This window comes from Octopus sinensis, linkage group LG3, assembly GCF_006345805.1.
Source record: "Octopus sinensis linkage group LG3, ASM634580v1, whole genome shotgun sequence".
In the NCBI taxonomy this organism is placed as follows: Eukaryota; Metazoa; Mollusca; class Cephalopoda; order Octopoda; family Octopodidae; genus Octopus; species Octopus sinensis.
In genome coordinates this window covers 67,165,652-67,185,999 of record NC_042999.1, presented here as the reverse complement: position 1 = coordinate 67,185,999, position 20,348 = coordinate 67,165,652, and the positions used below count along the sequence as shown (strand labels likewise).

General features: G+C 37.9%; 1 protein-coding gene across 1 annotated transcript in view; it reads right to left on the bottom strand.

The window, feature by feature from the left end:
- LOC115209725 (leukotriene A-4 hydrolase) overlaps window positions 1–20,348 on the bottom strand; it is a 102,894-nt gene that overhangs the window by 12,036 nt on the left and 70,510 nt on the right. Inside the window, exons 3-9 of the mRNA XM_029778223.2 lie at window positions 17,553–17,664; window positions 15,302–15,370; window positions 13,708–13,865; window positions 11,523–11,595; window positions 9,594–9,734; window positions 7,733–7,827; window positions 1,229–1,343 (exon numbers count right to left, since the gene is read on the bottom strand). Of these exons, the coding sequence (XP_029634083.1) occupies window positions 1,229–1,343; window positions 7,733–7,827; window positions 9,594–9,734; window positions 11,523–11,595; window positions 13,708–13,865; window positions 15,302–15,370; window positions 17,553–17,664 (763 nt within the window). The remainder of the gene's footprint in view (window positions 1–1,228; window positions 1,344–7,732; window positions 7,828–9,593; window positions 9,735–11,522; window positions 11,596–13,707; window positions 13,866–15,301; window positions 15,371–17,552; window positions 17,665–20,348) is intronic.

Here is a 20,348-nt window from a genome sequence, read left to right as displayed (position 1 = left end):
CATTTTAAAACATTGTGTAGGAGACATGCTAAGGCATGTCATAGTGGAGATAATGAACAAACGTGCCAAGACAGGAGATAGCAGGGTGTTACAGAAGGTTGGAAACAAATGATACAGCTTATTTGATAGTGTCACTGGTTTTACAACTACTAAGTGTTATCAAGATAAGGAAGCGCGCACACATATATATATATATATATATATATATATATATATATATATATATATATATATATATATATATAAAGCAAAGCATTCAAACACTGAGATTTGAAATCAGACGTCACTACTGTTCATATCATCTGTGGATAAATTTGAAAATTGATGATATCACCAGTAGTGACATAGGTGGATCGCAGGCGCAATAGCATTAAATAGCTATGGATAATAAATTTGTACAAAGCGTAAGGATACTTAACAAGCATCCACCTGCTAGAAATAAGAGCTAAAGTCTTAAATTTATCCACTATACCGCACCAAGATAACAAAGAAAAACAGTATACAAGGAAAACAGAAAGGATTAAAACATTTAACAGCACAAATAAAAAATATTATGCAATTAGGGATATCCACAAACCGGGTTTTGGCTTTTGGGTATTTAAACCCTGAGCCTCATCAGTGTGGCTTATACACAGACACACACACACATGCACATATGTTGATAAACATATACACACATATACATGCATACAACAGGTGTTTTCAGTTCCCATCTACCAAATCCACTTGCGAAACTTTGGTTGGCCTGGAGATAACCAAAGGAGCTATAGTAGAAGACACTTGCCTAAGGTACCACACAGAAGGACTGAACCTGAAACTACGTAGCTGGAACTTCTTTTCACACCATTGTATATGAACAGAGATAAAAAAAAAAAAAAAAGGCAATGGCTAGGCAATGAGAAAGAAGTTGATGTTTAGCTGCAAAATTAGGACCAACAGTTTACAAAAGTCTGTTTTGATTGCAGTGGTTATTATTGTTTTTTAATAAGAAATCTTTTACTTGTTTTAGTCATTAGACTGTGGTCATGCTAGAGAACTGCCTCAAAAATTTTTTGTTTTTTCATTGAACAAATCAAAGCCCAGTACTCGCTTTGAAGCCTGGTATTTATTTTATCAGTCTATTTTTGCCAAACTGTTAAGTTACAGGGAAGTAGACAAACCATCACCGGTTATCAAGTGGCAGTAGGGGACAATAACATGGAGTGCAAAAAAAAATGCTGAAACTCACATAATCTGCCCAGGATTTTTTTCCAATCATGCCTAAAAGATTTCTTAATGGTTCCCCACAACCTAGCTTAGCACAAATTTTTCTCTCTACAAATGTCGTATGGCCTTCATTTAACCTATAAAGAATAGAAAAAAAAGAAAGATTAAATAAATTCAAATAAAACAAAATAGATTACGTTCAAAATTATTACATCTCTTATTATAAAAGGCAGATTTTATCTGCCTCCCTTTGTAACTTATAGAAATCTACAATATAGGATTTCTTCAATTACAATTTACCTAGCATTTTTAAGAGTAGAATGCATCGGGTCATGCCAGGTCCAGTTTTTAAAATTTAAACTCCAATTAAGCAAAATTTACAGAAAACTCACATTCTGGTGTGTATGTCAAATGCTTTTCTTAGTCTGGTTTACAGCACATGCAAACGCACACACACAGTGTGCAACGAATAAAGTGAAACTAGATGTAATATTTGTTTCTGTCTATCACCCTGATAGATACATGAGTAAAATGTATGGGAAGCTAACAGATAAGAGTGAGTGAAAATGTTCTTGGAAGAGAGTAAATTAGCGACAGAGTGATTTGAGGAAGACTAAACTGAAAGTATGAAACAGTGTTTATGTATAAACAGACGACACTTATATAAACCCTTTCGTTACCAAACCGCCCGAATTTACCTATTCATATTTAAATGAGAATATCAGAGTAAATCTCTTTAGTACATTCGTGAAAACACGTATTATACTTCGTAAACACTTCAAATACAGTTTTGTACAAAAATCGAAGTGTAATTTTAATTCCGTGAATTATGGGAGATTTTTTTCCGAAATTTGTTCCTATTGTGTTTTCAAAATTTGTAATTCTGACAAAAAATGGATACGAATTTCATTATATCAAGCAGCGAGTCAGAATTCGAAGGATTTTCTACTGAAGACCTTCATAAATCTAACTCTATGACTGAAAAAAAAAGCATCTTTATATAAGAGTGAAGTTGTGTGTCTGTCCCCTTCGATTTAGATTCGTAACTACTCCCACATTTTGCGGTGCAGTTTAACCAAAAGCGGGTATCTTATAGTCGTGATTCATATCGAGCCCTTCTGGGTATTAGCGCGCGTCTACGATGAGTCTACGATTTAAAAAAAATTTACCATCATATTTTTCCATTTTAATGCATTTTTTCGCTTTTATATAAGGGAAGTAACTCTCTAAAAATATCTACGATGTGTCAACGATTTAAAAAAAAATTTACCTTAATTTTTTTTCAATTTTTAATGCATTTTTTTGCTATTTTTTGGCTATAACTCTCTAAAAATGCTTATATAGTTATTTCCCTTACAACCCGAGCAACGCCGGGCGATACTGCTAGTCTCTATATAAACGGCAAAATGTCTGTCTGTGTGTGTGTCCTTTATACAAATCCACAATATTTCAGTTAGAGGGCTCGCACTTTCTATGGTCATTCAAAACCATCCAAGGGTGGTCGTGCACATCTTTACTTTCCACCTGTCACCCCTCAAAGCCATTAAAAAATCAATAGAAGTGACTTTTTTTTGTGAATTTTCTATCCAAAACCCAAAACCCAATCAAAATGCCTGAAACTTGATACGCCAATTGAATGCCAGTCAGCTGTATGTGATTGGACAGAGACTTGGACAGTATTCGTATGGTCACAATGCTAGTTTATTTTTAACAATGCAAAACTACAGAAGTATTAAGTTCCCTTTAATGTTCTTTTCCACTCTCCTGAAATGTTAAACTTATTTACATTTTGTAGTATCATCATCATCATCATTGTCCTGATCGTCGTCGTCACAGTTTACAGTGTATTCATCATCAAATCCATCTATCTCCCGCTCACTCCCTCCCTCCAGATCAAGAATTGGCAAACTTCTTAAATCAGTGACCCGCTTCTTTGAATTATTGATAAATTATCAACCAACACCCTTCATATGAATTTCTAAAATTATTCTTCCATGTCATTATTGCTTTTTAATAAGAAACTTTTTTTTATCATTTACTTGTTTCAGTCATTAGACTGTGGCCATGCTAGAGCACTGCCTCAAAGATTTTTTTTTTTAGTTTTTTCATTGAACAAATCAAAGCCCAGTACTCATTTTGAAGCCTGGTAATTATTTTGTCAATCTTTTTTGCCAAACTGCTAAGTTACAGGGATGAAGACAAACCATCATCGGTTATCAAGTGGCAGTAGGAGACAAACACAAAGACACACACATATATGACAGGCTTCTTTCAGTTTCTGCCAACTGAATCCATTCACAAGGATTTGGTTGGTCTGCGGCTACAATAGAAGAGACTTTCCCAAGGTGCCATGCAGTGGGAATGAACCTGGAACCATGTGGTTGGTAAGCAAGCTACTTGCCACACAGCCACTCCTGTGCCTCATATATATATATATTATATATGTATGACGTTAAAATATATATATTTTGTTTGTATGTATGTATATCATCATCATCATCATCGTCGTTTAACGTCCGTTCTCCATGCTAGCATGGGTTGGACGGTTCGACCGGGGATCTGGGAAGCCAGAAGGCTGCACCAGGCTCCAGTCTTATCTGGCAGTGTTTCTACAGCTGGATGCCCTTCCTAACGCCAACCACTCCGTGAGTGTAGTGGGTGCTTTTTACGTGCCACCTGTATATATATGTATGTATATATATATGTATATACATATATATGTATGGCATAAAAATATATATATTTTAATGTCATACATTCAAAATGTAATTATCTTCAAGAAAAATAAACAAACAAATAGGCGCAGGAGTGGCTGTGTGGTAAGTAGCTTGCTAACCAACCACATGGTTCCGGGTTCAGTCCCACTGCGTGGCATCTTGGGCAAGTGTCTTCTATTATAGCCTCGGGCCGACCAATGCCTTGTGAGTGGATTTGGTAGACGGAAACTGAAAGAAGCCTGTCGTATATATATGTATATATATATATATATATATATATATATATATATATATATATATATATATGTATGTGTGTGTGTTTGTGTGCTGGTGTGTTTACATCCCCGTCACTTAGCGGTTCGGCAAAAAGAGACCGATAGAATAAGTACTGGGCTTACAAAGAATAAGTCCCGGGGTCGAGTTGCTCGACTAAAGGCGGTGCTCCAGCATGGCCGCAGTCAAATGACTGAAACAAGTAAAAGAAAAAAAAAAAGAAAAAAAAAGAAACTAGTTAATAAGATAGGCGTAGGAGTGGCTGTGTGGTAAGTAGCTTGCTTACGAACCACATGGTTCCGGGTTCAGTCCCACTGCGTGGCACCTTGGGCAAGTGTCTTCTACTATAGCCACGGGTCGACCAAAGCTTTGTGAGTGGATTTGGTAGACAGAAACTGAAAGAAGCCCGTCGTATATGTGTATATGTATGTGTGTGTATACGTATGTGTGTCTGTGTTTGTCCCCCCCAACATCGCTTGACAACTGATGCTGGTGTGTTTACGTCCCTGTAACTTAGCGGTTCGGCAAAAGCGACCAATAGAATAAGTACTAGGCTTACAAATAATAAGTCCTGGGGTCGATTTGCTCGACTAAAGGCAGTGCTCCAGCATGGCCACAATCAAATGACTGAAACAAGTAAAAGAGTAACACACACAGTACCAAGCTCTACAATTTATATCTAAGAAAGGTCAAAGCAATTTGATTCTAATTTATGATGTGTTTACAACTTACTGGTTGACTAATCCTTCCCACTTGACTACACCCAGTGAAGTGTAAGTAATTTAACTTGCATTTATTATACCAGGACAATGCAGGAAGTTTAAATATTCGTTTACCAGACAATCAATCTCAAGATCAGTGAGTTTATATCCAGTCACTTGCATTGATTTGTGTTTGTGGCCAAGCCCACCAATAGGTACCGCAGTAAGGTAGGGCTCTCAAACAAAAGCAATAGTTTCAGCACCATGGAAACACACAAGAGTTTATTTAACTCAGGGCAATGACTTGGACTTAGTTTAATTCTTTTGATACAAACCAGCCTGAGACTGCACCTGGTTCTAAGAAACTAACTTTTACTTTGAAAGCAATCTATATTAAAAGCTTTTATCATATCATCATCATCATTTAACATCTGCTTTCCATGCTAGCATGGGTTGGACGATTTGACTGAGGACTGGTGAACCAGATGGCTGCACCTGGCTGCCCTTCCTAACGCCAACCACTCAAAGAGTGTAGTGGGTGCTTTTACATGCCACCGGCACGAGGGCCAGTCAGGCGGTACTGGCCCAACTGGTATTTTTTTTTTACGTGCCACCTGCACACTGGCACAAGTGCCAGTAAGGCGACGCTGGTAACGATCACGCTCAAATGGTGCATTTTACGTGTCACCGGCACGGACGCCAGTTAGCCGCTCTGGCAACGATCACGCTCGGATGGTGCTCTTAGTGCTCCACTAGCATGGATGCCAATGATCGAATTTGATTTCGATTTCACTTGCCTCAACAGGTCTTCGCAAGCAGTATCAAATGAAGGGAAGGTACGCATAAGTAGGCTGGTTACACTCATTTACAACTAGCATGTGATGTCAAGACAAGGAGACACAATATATATATATATATATATATATATATATATATATACATATATACATATATATACATATGTATAAATATATATAATTATTAATAGCAGGGAATATAAAATTCCAAGGCAACAGGGAAAAACAAACTCAATTTAGAAATACTAAATAAAATTTCACGATATCTTAAATATATAGAGATTTAAGAGACAGAACCTCCATAAAGTAATTCAATTAATAATGAAAGATATTATCTCTAATATATATATATATATATATATATATATATATATATATATATTCATTTATGTATACAATGGGCTTCTTTCAGTTACCATTGACCAAATCCACTTACAAGGCTTTGGTTAACCTGGGGCTACAGTAGAAAACACCTGCCCCAGGTGTGACATGATGGAATAAATCGCAAGAGCATGTGATTGGGAAGCAAACCATTTAACCATGCAGCCCACTATAGAAAATAGATAACGCTGCAGAAACTGACCCCAAAAATACAAAATAGTGCACAAACTGATAGCACATAAACCATGTCTGTGTGCACTTGCACACAGACATGATTTATCTTGCTGACCTAAGTTCATTGGAAAACAAAATATTATAGACAACAGTTTCATGACCTTCCTTTGAGGTTACTAACATGCATATTTTGAATAAGGAATATGCATAAGTGTTGCTTTGGTAGGTACAGGTGTAGCTGTGTGGTAAGAAGTTAGCTTCCCAACAACATGGTTCTGGGTTCATTCTAACAGCTTGACACCTTAGGCAAGTGTCTTCTGTTATAGCCCCAGGCCAACCAACGTTTTGTAAGTGGATTTGGTAGATGGAAACTGAAGGAGGCTCGTCATATGTGTGTGTTTGTGCATGTGTATATATATATATATATATATATATATTACTGTTCGTGCCAGTGGAGCGCTAACAGCTCCATCCGAGCGGGATCACTGCCAGAGCAGCTATCTGGCTTCCGTGCCGGTGGCATGTGAAAAACAAAATTTGAGCAAGGTCGTTGCCAGTGCCGCTGGACTGACTCCTGTGCAGGTGGCACATAAGAAACACCATTTGAGTGTGGCTATTGCCAGTACCGCCAAACAGGCCCTCGTGATGGTGGCACATAAAAAAAGCACCTGGTACTTGCAGTAAACTGGTTGCTAGCCATAGCAACCATGTCAAAGCAGACACTGGAGCATCATGCAGTTCTTGGACCCAGAGAATCCTGTCATACCTCCAGTTCCATGTCAGCATGGAACATGAATGTTAAAGGATGATGATGATGTTGTTGATGATGATGATGATGTCGATGATGATAATGATGTCGATGATGATAATGATGACGAAGATGACAACCAAGATGATGATGATGAGGAAGAGGAGTAAGAGGGGGAGTAAGAAGAGGAAGAAGGAAGAAGAGAAGAGGAGGGAGAAGAAAAGGAGGAAGAGGAAGAAGTAGAGGAGGAAGAAGGGAAGAAGAAGTGGAGGAGGAAGAAGAGAAGGAAGTAGAAGAAGTGGAGGAAGCAGAAGAAGTGGAGGAAGCAGAAGAAGAAGTGGAGGAGGGAGAGGGCGAAGAAGAGGAGGAAGAGGAGGAGGAAGAAGAGGAAGAAGAGAAGAGGAGGAAATGGAGGAGGAGGAAGAAAAGGAAGAAGTGGAGGAAGAAGAGGAGGAAGAAGAAGAGGACGAAGAAGAAGTGGAGGAGGAAGAAGTGGAGGAGGAAGGAAGAAAGAAGAGAAGAGGAGGGAAAAGAAGAGGAGGAAGAATTGGAGGAGGAAGGAAGAAAGAAGAGAAGAGGAGGGAAAAGAAGAGGAGGAAGAATTGGAGGAGGAAGAAGAGGTGGAGGAGGAAGAAGAGGTGGAGGAGGAAGAAGAGGAAGAAGAAGTGGAGGAGGAAGAAGAGAAGGAAGAAAAGGAGGAGGAAGTAAACAGAAAAGCAACACTCATCAACTTACCAGAAATGTTCAAATGTAGAATTAGTGACCAAGTTACCAGTCCAACTGTGAGATATTTCATGTGCAATAACATTAGCTAGTGATTTATCTCCAGCCTAAATAAAAGAAAAATGGAAAAACCTTTACAGTCTCAGAACTCATTTAGAAATATCCCTTACATCACAACACACCATTTTACAAAGAAAACAAAACAAAACACTGCATAATGTAAGGTAATGAGGCAAACTGCTACACCATCACTTCCCTCTTTCCTTGCTAGAAATTGCAGCCAAATATCTTTTAAATCACACCCTACAGTAATGTTCTCTCAGGTGGTAGCTGTGATGATTGACAGGGTGATGGATGAATTACCATGTCTAATAAAATTGGAATTTGCTTTAAACTTTATAAACTTGTCCAACTCCATAGCAAAAAAAAAATGAAGAATGATATAAATGTAAAATTGTTTGTTTTCTCAGTAATAAAGATGAAAGATGAGAGAAGATGGGTTAGAAAAATTTCACAAATATTTTGGGAGGTAGGTACCTAGTCAGCTTAAGAACTACTGCCCCCGCCCCCACTTATCTTAAAAGAAGGGAGACATTGGATAATGTACTCCCAGATATATATCATTGAACCCCACCCAACTGCTACCTCAACCCTTCTTCTTCATTCAGGATATTCATACCCCTATTCCATCTCTATCTCTTCCCCATTCTCTCCATACAACATTGCGCATTCTATCCTTTTCTACTCAAGGCACAAGGCCAGAAATTTTGGGGGAGGGGGGGCAGTCAAATAGATCGACCCTAGTACGCAAATGGTACTTAATTTATCGACCCTGAAAGGATGAAAGGCGTAGTCGACCTCAGCAGAATTTGAACTCAGAACATAAAGACAGGCAAAATACCACTAAGCATTTCGCCCGGCTTGCTAACGTCTCTGCCGGCACGCAGCCTTCTATCCACCCACTCTTTTTGTTCTTCAACCACCACTACACTCCACCCCGAGCACACTCTGATTCCTTGTCACTACCATCTTTATTTCTTTTCAATCTCACCCACACCTTATGTAATGTAAGCAGCCATGTGTCTCCCCTACAACAAGAAACTTGTTCCAGCCCCTTCCTTCACATTCTACCATTTCTCTGAGTAGCATAAAGCTGCCTCCCTCTAAACAGTAGCCCCTTGAAGGGGATCTTATTTTTGTGAGTTACATGGTAACTTTACTAGTGCTGATGCCATGAAAACACAAAAAAAAAGTCCAGTACTTTCTACAAAGTCAATCACATTAGTAAGAGAACCCAACAACTGAAACCGTGCCAAATAAGACAATGGAGCATGATGCAGCCCTCAATATGTCAGATCCTGCCAAACTGCACAACCCAGGTTAGGACAGAAGATGGGCGTCAGAAGAAAAGGAAGATGAATGGTGGTGGTGGTGGTAGCGATGATGATTATAATAATAATAATAATAATAATAATAATAATAATAATGAAATTATGTATGCAGTGCTCAGGTGCACCACAGCTTGTCAAAAGTGCATATAAAGCATATGCAGTAATGTACAAATGTCTGGAAAGCGAACAGTGTATGGGTCAGATACATGCTTGCGTGTGTATGGAGCGGGGAAAATCAGGTGTAGTGTTGGCGAATCTCAGGAAGCTTGGAAGTTTTGAAGGATGTAGTGCTCTGACAACTAACAACTGATGCAGGCAGTTTGTTCCAGCAACTCTTAGTGTGAAAAAATGTTTCCAAAAGTCATGGGATTATGATACAAGGATATCACAGCTGAAACTCCTTTGATCATAGGTCAGTAAGATGAAGGCTGACATGGGACTAAATAACAATAAAGATAAATGTAATAAAATAAAGAGCTTACCAAGAGTGTTGGGGTAACAAATGTGAGGCAGGGATTTTCCATGCCACCATAAGGAAAAGATGGTGGGAGCACAACAAGATCATATTGACTCCATACATAGGGTCCCATCAGGTTCTCAGCAACTTTCAGCATCTCTTCAGTCTAATGGGGGAAGACAGAAAAAAAAAAAAAGAAAATTAAATAAAATTTGGCATCATACTTATCTCTCTCTCTCACACACACACAACCCAAAATATACAGATACACACCAACACATAGTAAAATTCAAGCTCAAAACACATGCACACAGGCATGTGTACAAACACATATACTCAAGCACAAACACACACAAGCATGTGTACAAACACACACACAAGCATGTGTACAAACACACAAACATTAAAATTCAAGTAGAAAACATACACACACAAAGGCCTGTATAAAAACACGCAAACACTCAAGTACAAACATGTACACCCACTCACACACACAAATGAGAATTTGAAAAGAATATTTATAACACAATAATAACCTCAGTAGATCTGAACAAAGGAAGTAACATTACTAATGAGTGCAGCGCTAATTAGAAAATACAGTAATAACCTAAATATTCAAGAACTGAAGAGTGCCAATACAACGGTTCAAGAATAAGAATCGTTTAGTATTCAAGAGTAATCAGGACATATTCGTCTATTCTGGGCCTCAGAAAACAGCTTTAATAAGTCTTACCTATCCCATTCTGGCAAGGGCAAAAATCAAGAAATATGTACACGTAGTAGTAGTAGGAAGATGAATGGAGGCATAACATTGCCATCACTAGTGATCACTCCAAACACCATGATGTTGACTGGATGTTTGATTTTTATCACTCTCGATACATATCCTCAGATTGACACCCAAACACTTTCAAACGTTTATATTGGAGCTTCCAGCACAAATACCAAACAATATAGCATGCCATTTCAAAATTTCTGACAGTGAATTGCATCATGGCACTGTTTTTTTCACAGATGGTGCCCAACTGACCCTACTGTACTGTGTACTCAACAAAATTAAAAACAAACAACATGCAAGTGTGAAATTAAAATTATATAATGGCGAGAATTTACTCATCAAACCCTGTATATATATATATATATATATATATATATTATATATAGGGAGAGTTTACAAAAAAAACAAAAGACGAAGACAGGTGGTGTACAAAACAAACAGATGTATTAGTATAACGCTCAGGAATAGAAAATGTCTTTTACGTTTCGAGCCTACGCTCTTCTACAGAAAGGGACACAGAAGAAACAAGGAGAGAAAAGAACGTGTGTAGTGGCTAACGATCTATCATGGCGACTGTGTATATATATATATATATATATATATATATATATATATGGTAAATGTTGAGTACCTTAACAGATGTCAATGCTCGACCTTTAATCAAGAACAGTGTCAGTTGAGGAGTTTGGCTGGGGTGGTACATTTATCAAACAGTAATGCTGATGTCGCAAGGTGAGCTCAACAGGGACGTAAACTACATGTCAAACAAAAGAGTAAAAGCTCAGCCAATCTTAATTTTACACACACACACACACGAAAATTAGCTGCGTATTAGTTAATATCTGCACTGGGTTTCCACCAGTGAAACTAACTATTATTTCCCATCCTGCATACACATAAAAATGAATCAAGTTCACAAAGGAGCCTCTGTGTAGTCATGCAATCTACTAAAAATATCGGCCAGTTCACAACCGACAATAAAAAACAGGAAGCACAGATTCTATAATGTAGTATAAGAGACCCCTAAAAAAATAAACACTTGGATCATGCCTGGAATGCCTTTGGTCCTAACAAGTCTGTTCAATCTGGGCTTGCCTGGGTTTAAACAACAGCAACAGAAAATGAACAAAATGCAAGACAATAATTCTCGATATTATATATAAATATATACATCACCTCAGAGAACTCAAAAGCTGCTTTGTCAAGAAATTCCGTCTCTGACCATACTTTGCTACGGGGTCCAATGTTACTGGTTAAAAAGAAATATGAAAAAAAAAAAAGTATGGAATTATATATAAACACAAAATTTGCTACAATCTAATAAGATTGAACACACTAAATGATGTATTACATTTATTCATTGGCCCCCTCAAGTTTTGCAGAAATTGAAAGCCACCCACATGATGTAAACTTTGACTTGTCCTAGGTTTTTTTCATATCCCAATAAAGCCATCCCTTTCCAGGTCTGAACAGCTGGTTTCTTAGTGGGAGAAGGGAGGGGAAGGAGGAGGTTCAACTTCAGCACTGGAGACATTACTTTCACATTACTCATCAATAAATTATCCCCTAGCTCTGCACTTTCAAAGATGAGTGGGATAAAACAGGTTCATTGCTTGAAAAACAGATAAGAGTTAGTAACCACAATAGCATTTGGATGAAAAACGAAGTCTATATATGTATTTGTCTAACCTACACTAGCATGAGAAAATGAACATAAATTGAAGGAACATATGTTATCTATTCATATAACTGGCAGTCGGTATCCATCTCTCTGTTTGTCCATTCCTCTAAGGGAGAAAACTGACCTTATTATATTTGTCTCCTTTGGTTACTTTATACTCGTATTGCCTGTCATATGACAAGTAATGTTGAGAACGTTTTTGCCACCATTGACAATAAACAAATAATGTTACATCTGTCATTCATAGTTAAACAGTATTATTCTTACTGATAATATATTTATTGCAAACGCATAACAGGAAGATGTTTTAATTCAAAATTAATTTAATACATATTCATCTTTTTAAAACTAGTATTCATTTTGTATAAGGACTATGAAATTTGAAAAATAAAATTATAATCATTGTACCCATATAAACTAACATTACATAATATTACCCACAATGGTAAAACATTCATTCCAACACTACCCATCATATGATACGTTAATCGTTAGTTATTAGCATATTTAAAAAAAAAAACAGAACATTAAAAAGCTAAGCTGAAATAGTAGACAGATACATAGAGCAGCTCTACATATAGTTACTATTTAATACATGGAGCATAACTAGAAATGATTATGTAATTATACACCATGTCACTTATTCCTATCCCTCTATCATAATCTGTGACCTCTCAACATTACTCTGCACCTCAGTTAAAGGGTATTGTCTTGGGAGCTACTTTGTGATCTCACTAGTGCCAGTGACTCTGTACAATGGTTGGTTTTAGGAAGAGAATCCAGTCACAAAAACCATTCTAGAACAGACACTGGAGCTAAACATAGTCCTTTGACCTGTCGGATCCTATTAAGCCATCCTACCCAGGCCAACATGGAATACAGAAGCTAAATGATGATGATGATGACAGGCAATCAGATACATATTAATAACATATTTCCCAGATAGATCATAACAAAGATAACTAAAAATAAGCATGCATTGGCAGAAAAATTAATCAGGAGTGGCTGTGTGGTAAGTAGCTTGCTTACCAACCACATGGTTCCGGGTTCATTCCCACTGCGTGGTACTTTGGGCAAGTGTCTTCTACTATAACCTCAGGCCACCCAAAGCCTTGTGAGTGGATTTGGTAGACAGAAACTGAAATAAGCCCATCATATATATATATATATATATATATATATATATATATATATATATATATATATATATGTATGTGTGTGTATATGTTTGTGTTTGTCCCCACTAACATCGCTTGACAACCAATAGTTGTGTGTTTACGTCCCTGTAACTTAGCGCTTCAGCAAAAGGTAACCGATAGAACAAGTACTAGGCTTCCAAAGAATAAGTCCTGGGGTCGATTTGCTCAACTAAAGGCAGTGCTCCAGCATGGCTGCAGTCAAATTTTAAGATGTGTGGCACCTTGGCAAGTGTCTTCTACTGTTTGGGGGGACAAACACAGACACACAAGCATATACACACACATACATAGATATATACATATATACGACGGGCCTCTTTCAGTTTCTGTCTACCAAATCCACTCACAAGGCTTTGGTCAGCCTTAGGCTATAATAGAAGACACTTGTCCAAGGTGTCACATTGCGGGACTTGACCCAGAACTATGTGGTTGTGAAGCAAACTTCTTACCACGTAGCCACACCCAAAAGAAAATTACTTACCGACTGGCCAAGTCTCCAACAACAATAGCGATCAAATAACTTGGTATTGGCACTGGCTGTTTGAAGAAGAATTCCATTTTTGAAGAATTTGATCGACATACATTGGAACTCTGTTGAAGTGCACTCATCAAGACCACAAATTCCTTTAAGACTGTCACCTACAGAGAAGAAAACATCAAACAAAATATTGGAATGGCATTTAAGCTTTTCTCAGTCATGTGTCAAATATCCTAAATCACAATCAAAATAACAAAAGCAATGAGACAACAACAATTCAGTCCTTCTCTTCTGATCTACAAACATGCTGCCTCTTCAGTTTGCTTTTTCCACCGCCACCACCACAACTACCAAAATGGCCTCTGCTTCTCAGAACTTGTTGGTTTCATACCACCTCTACCTGACACACTTGTTCTACTTTCTCTAGTCACCCGAGACATTTAGTCCAATGCGCTAACAATTCTATTAATCCAAAGTCCTTAACAACAACAACCACCACCACCACTGTTCCCTGTTTGCATGGGTTAAGACAAAATCAGTTGAGACAGATTTTCTGCAGCTGGATGCCCTTCTTCTCATCAGCCCTCACCTGTGTCAAAACACGCTAATATTTCTCAATGACTGGACATGTTTTCATGGAAGATTGGAAACAAGACAATGTTTGTATGATGGTGGTACCTATTTACAACTATCATGCACTGTCAAGTCAGGGATACACAAAACAAAACCCCACACACACCCACACCAGTCTTCTTTCAGTTTCCTTCAACCAGATAATAGTAATGGTATAATGATGGTCACTGCTGTTGATTTCGACACGTGTTTGAATGAAGGATTAAAGGGGAATTAAAAATAAAAGATCCTGCATCTATTTGCAATGGATGGATGAATGAATGTAATTTGAGTCCAGGTGTGGATTTTGCTGAGATATCACAGTGGGGACAATGATGAGTTTGATTTTGCCTGGGAATGGACAAATGTGTCTTCATTGCAGGATATAATTCTTTTATTGCTCTACTGTAGGCACAAGGCCTGACATTTTTCTTTTGGGTTGGGTTGGTTTGGGGGTAGCTAGTTGACTACATTGACACCAGTACTTAACTGGTACCTGTTTCAATGACCCCACAAAAGAAAAAAAGACAAAATCAATTTCAATGACATTTGAACTCAGAATGTAAAGCCAGAAGAAATGCTAAACGTTTTGTCCTGCACAGAAACAACTGTAAGCTCCATGCTCTTAGGCTTTCTACTTGATAAGACACATCAAGCTAAGTAAAACCACTGTCTTCCACACATACAGGTTTGTCTTTTCAGGTGCCAATGCTGCTTTAAAAGCACCTGTGCCAGTGCTGCATTAATGTACCCATGCCAGGGCTGTGCAAATGCACCCATGCTTGTTGCATGTAAAAAGCATCTAGCACACTGTTAAGTGGTTGGCATTAGGAAGGGCATCCAGCCATAGAAACCATGCCTCTGGGCACCTCCCTGCTAGCCAGCTCCATGTCAAACTGTCCAACCCATGCCAGCATGGAAAGCTGATGTTAGATGATGATGATGATGATGATGATGATGATGAGAAAAATTAATTGCTACTTACCTTTGCTGTGTAAGGAAACTTAACTCCAGGTGAATCCTGACAGGGTACAAAACTCCGGGCATGAATTGGCTAAATGGTAAAGATATCAAAGGAAACAGTTATGAGTTGGATAATTATTTACTGTAGCCACTCTGGCTAGACACCTAGCTACTCTTCTAGTTACATGATATCGTTTCTTGCTCTCAATTTTTTCCAGGCATGACTTTTAACTTTTAAGACTAGCTACCATACCATTCCACTACTATGTCCCAGAGTAATCCACAAATCTGGTCTGCAGCTGACAGAAAATTATATAACAGAATCTCCGAAAGTCTTTAATTCTTCCTTCTTTATGTGATTCACATCATTCACAACTTCTTTGAACCTATGTTTGGCTGAGAGAGCTTTCATTTTCCATCTATTTCTTCCTTAGATAATCTGGTGTCAGAGTCTGTCTCACTCAATGGGCTTCTACAAAATATGTCTGCCAAATTCCACTAACAAGGTATTTATCTACCTGTTAAGGCGGCGAGCTGGCAGAAACGTTAGCATGCCAGGCGAAATGCTTAGCAGTATTTCGTCTGCCACTACGTTCTGAGTTCAATTTCTGTCGAGGTCGACTTTGAGTTTCATCCTTACGGGGTCGATTACATAAGTACCAGTTACTCACTGGGGTCGATATAATCGACTTAATCCATTTGTCTGTCCTCTCTGTGTTTAGCCCCTTGTGGGTAGTAAAGAAATAGGTATTTATCTACCTGTATTTATTAGAAGGGAATTGCCCAAGGTATAGTGCTGAGGGACCAAATCTTGAAGCATATGGTTGCCGAGTGTACTTCTTAACCGTACATCCATACTTTATGTCTAGATTATGATAAATCCCTTCAACATAACACAACGTGTAGAGATCTTACTGCCAACGCTGCATCCCCTGGTGAAGAGGTTTGGCCTGCAAGAGTCCCATGTCAGTGCCATGTAATGAGCACTTGTGCCAGTACCACACAGAAGTGCTCATGCCCATGACATTTTAAAAGCACCAAGCGCACAATGTAAAGTGGTTGGCGTTAGGAAAGGCATCCAGCTGTAGAAACCAAGTGAAATCAGAATGGGACCTGGTGCAGCTTCTCACCTCTTGTCAAACTGTCCAGTTCATGCCAGTATGGAAAACAAACATTAACCCTTTCGTTACTGTATTTATTTTGAGATGCTCTGCGTTTCTTTCAATTATTTTAAATATAACAAAGAATTTAGAAAAAATAACTTAGTTATCATTAAGCTAGTGTTAGGAACAGAAATTGTGACAAAGGTTTGATGGAAGATTTTAATTCAAAACTTATGAAAACAAGACATTTGTACTCAGAGCCAGAGCTGGTTTCAGCCGGGTTGGTAATGAAAGGGTTAAAGGAAAATGATGATGATGATGTACTTATAGAAATGTACATTCTAGTCTACAGTACTTGCTACCACTATCTATTAATATTCCTTTTTGTAGGTACAGGCAAGGCTGTGTAGTTAGGAAGCTTGCTTCCCAGTCACGTGGTTTTGAGTTCAGTCCCACTGCATGGCACCTTCTGCTATAGCCTCGGGCTGATCAAAGCATTGTGATTGAATTTGTTAAGCGGAAGTATTCGTCATGTGTGTACCATGTGAGTGTAAGTTCTTGTGCCTCCTAACAGAGAGGAGGGAAAAGTAATTTTATTTACATAAATCTGTGAAAAATAAGGACAAAAAACTGCATGAATACATTAACCCTTTTGATACCAACCCACTCGAAGCCAGCCCTTGTTCTATGATCCAAACCTCTTGCTTTAAAGTCATATAAACTAAAACTTCCCATCAAAATGTCATATTAATTTATGCTCTAAACACCAGCTCAATTATGATTAAAGTTAGTTTCCTAAATAACAAAGGCAATGTGCTGTTGTGTCTGGGAAGAGTCATTTTCTTTCTGTGCCTTATTATTTAACACACTCACCGGTAAAGTTTCCACTTATTTATTATTTTTATTTTCTTAAAATTTTCGTTGCGTCTTGCATGTAAAGGTTGCAAGATGCAATGAAAATTTTAGGAAAATAAAAATAAGAAATAAGTGGAAATTTTACCGGTGAGTGTGTTAAATAATAAGGCACAAAAAGAAAATGACTCTCCCCAGACACAAAAGAATATGCTTCAACACACGAACTCATATAAAGAATCTTGCAAACTAAATCCAAAAACGAAAAGCAATGTATTTCAGCAGAAATATGGTAACAAAAGGGTTAAGTGAAATTACCTCACATTGGCTGTATAAATATGGATGCTGCTTTCCAGCAGTTTGAAGTGGTGATAACCAAAACAAGGCTGATGAATCAGGACTGGTTTCATATTCTATACCAACAGTGAGTCTGAAAACAGCAGATATAGAAACACAATAATTACAGATAAGGTTGAAAAATAATGCCAACTCATTTCTTTAAACATACACAAGTCTGATAAATAAATTATTGCCTGAAATGTAACTAATTTCTTCGTACACACACAAATGAGATAAGTAATTTATTTGCAAGCATTCTTGAAATTGCTAACGAGTAAGCTTACTAACTTGATATTTACAGTTGATAACTTAGTGTCATTGTTGCTATTGTTGTTGTTGCTTTTTAGCCCTGGGTTGGCCTTGACAGGTATTACAACTGTGACCAAACCATGATCTTTTTTGCTTTTCAGATACAGTGTATCTCAGATTATATCATGCAATGTGTCCTTCCCTTTTTAACACATTAGGGTGTGGTTTGAAGGGGATTTGGCTTTTGTGTATAGCAGGAAAAATATTCAGACTTAATCATTACACCATATTTTGATCAGTTTGATTTCTGATTATCGTCAAGTGCCACATGTCTTAAATATCTGGATTATTAACTTTCAACACATTTTTTATCAGTGTGACCTTTGATCATATTATCATGTGCCTTATGTCTATAATATTCAGACTATTTATAGCCATATCAAGTTTCTTTCAATTTGATCTCAGATCATCATCAGGCAGCTTTGTAATTCTTGAATGTGTGTGAAGTACTAGACTGGATTGAAAATGCATCAGAGGCCAAGTGGACAAGAGTGTCACACACGAGTTTAAGTACAGGGGTTACTAGATTGAATTTAGTCTGAGACCATATACACAATTAGTCAGAGAGCAACCAAACTAAATATAGTATAAATGTAAATATTACAACACTTTTTATGATTAAACAAGAGGTTAATAGTACAGAAAAATTACAGTATTATTAATGCTATCAAATTCAAATGCTAGTATTTGCTTGGAGAGCCAACAAAACAAACATATCACTATTTAATTTCACCTGCCTGTCTGTGAGGCCTTGCAGTTTACAAAAGGGATACAATTTGCTTCTCCTATGAATCTCCTCCAAATGTTCCTGTCAGCTGAAAGATTACATTCCAGCTGTCAGCAGACATGTCAAATTAAAGCACATAGCACTTTGGAATATTCTTTGAATCTGAAATTTCAGACCATTACAATTACATGTCACAAATGTCTGCTTTTTGTACGAGATATTTTTTACTTTCTACTATAGGCACAAGGCCTGAAATTTTTAAGGGTGGGGGCTAGACAATTACACTGATCTCCTTGCTCAACTGGTACTTTTATCAATCCCATAAGGATGAAAAGTAAAATCAACCATGGCAAAATTTGAACTCAGGACATGAAGAAATGCCCCTAAGCATTTTGTCCAACCTGCAAATAAGATATTGTGGCAAGTATCATTGTTGCTGTTGTTGGTTACAGGTTTCCAACTAACCAATCATTGGTTCACTGCATTTGAGATGGTTAGAGCAAGGGATTGTCTGTGCAGCACAAGTAGAACAAATATCACAAAAGAGATTTTTCTTTTGAAACTATCAGCTTATCAAAACACACACATAAATATATATATATAAATATATCCCTCTCTCTCTCTCTCTTTCGGAGAGCCACAAGCACCTACACGCACATATACACACACGGCAGTAACTTCCGCCTGCTGAATTCAATCACAAAGCTTCGGTTGGCTCGGGGCTATAGCGGAATACACCTACCCAAAGTGCCATGCAGTGGGACTGAACCCGAAACCATGTAGCTAGGAAGCAAGCTCCCTAACTACACAGCCATGCCCGCATATATATATATATATATATATAATATACAATTCATAAACAATTTATAAACATTAAATTTAACCTTTAAAGGTATTTTTTAATATGCTGGCCATTGATAAGGTTTTTTTTATAAAAGAATTTTTTTCAAAAAAAATTTTATCCTACATTAAGATATATATAATATACAATACAAACATGATATGCAGGTACTTATTCCAATAATCTATCTACTCAATGAGTCCACCACCATTATTCCTGAGAGATGAGGTGAGGGGTATCTTTCTATGTTAACACCAAATATTTATGCCAGGTAGTCAGGTGTAAACCCTGAGGCCTCTACTCTTACAAATAACAGATGATCCAGGTGTTAATGCCATACAGAAAATTACTCAACATTATATCTTATGATCCTTTTCAGCTTTGGTTACTGTTGCTGTTGAGCGAACGGTCTTCGTCCCAGAGCTTGCAAGATGGGAGAAGTCTGAAACGTGATCCTTTGCTATTTGTAAGACCTGCAGAAGAGAAAGCAGGTCAACCCCCGACACCGACAGCATCGACGGATGGATGAATGCGCATCCAGGCTCAGCGGTTGCGTAGGAAGTCGGGGACAAGAAACAGGAAGAAAGAGTGAGAGAAAGTTGGAGCGAAAGAGTACAACAGGGGTCGCCACCACCCCCTGCCGGAACCTCGTGGAGCTTTAGGTGTTTTCGCTCAATAAATACACACAACGCCCGGTCTGGGAATCAAAACCGCGATCCTCCGACCGCGAGTCTGCTGCCCTAACCACTGGGCCATTGCGCCTCCACTACTGTTGCTGGTTTTTTAACCCGACCAATAACCTGTAATTGGGCACACCTGTACCTACTGTTTTAGTCCTGCCCACTGCATTTTCTTAAAAAAGAGAGAGATTACTCTCAATGTAACCATCCGGTTTTTT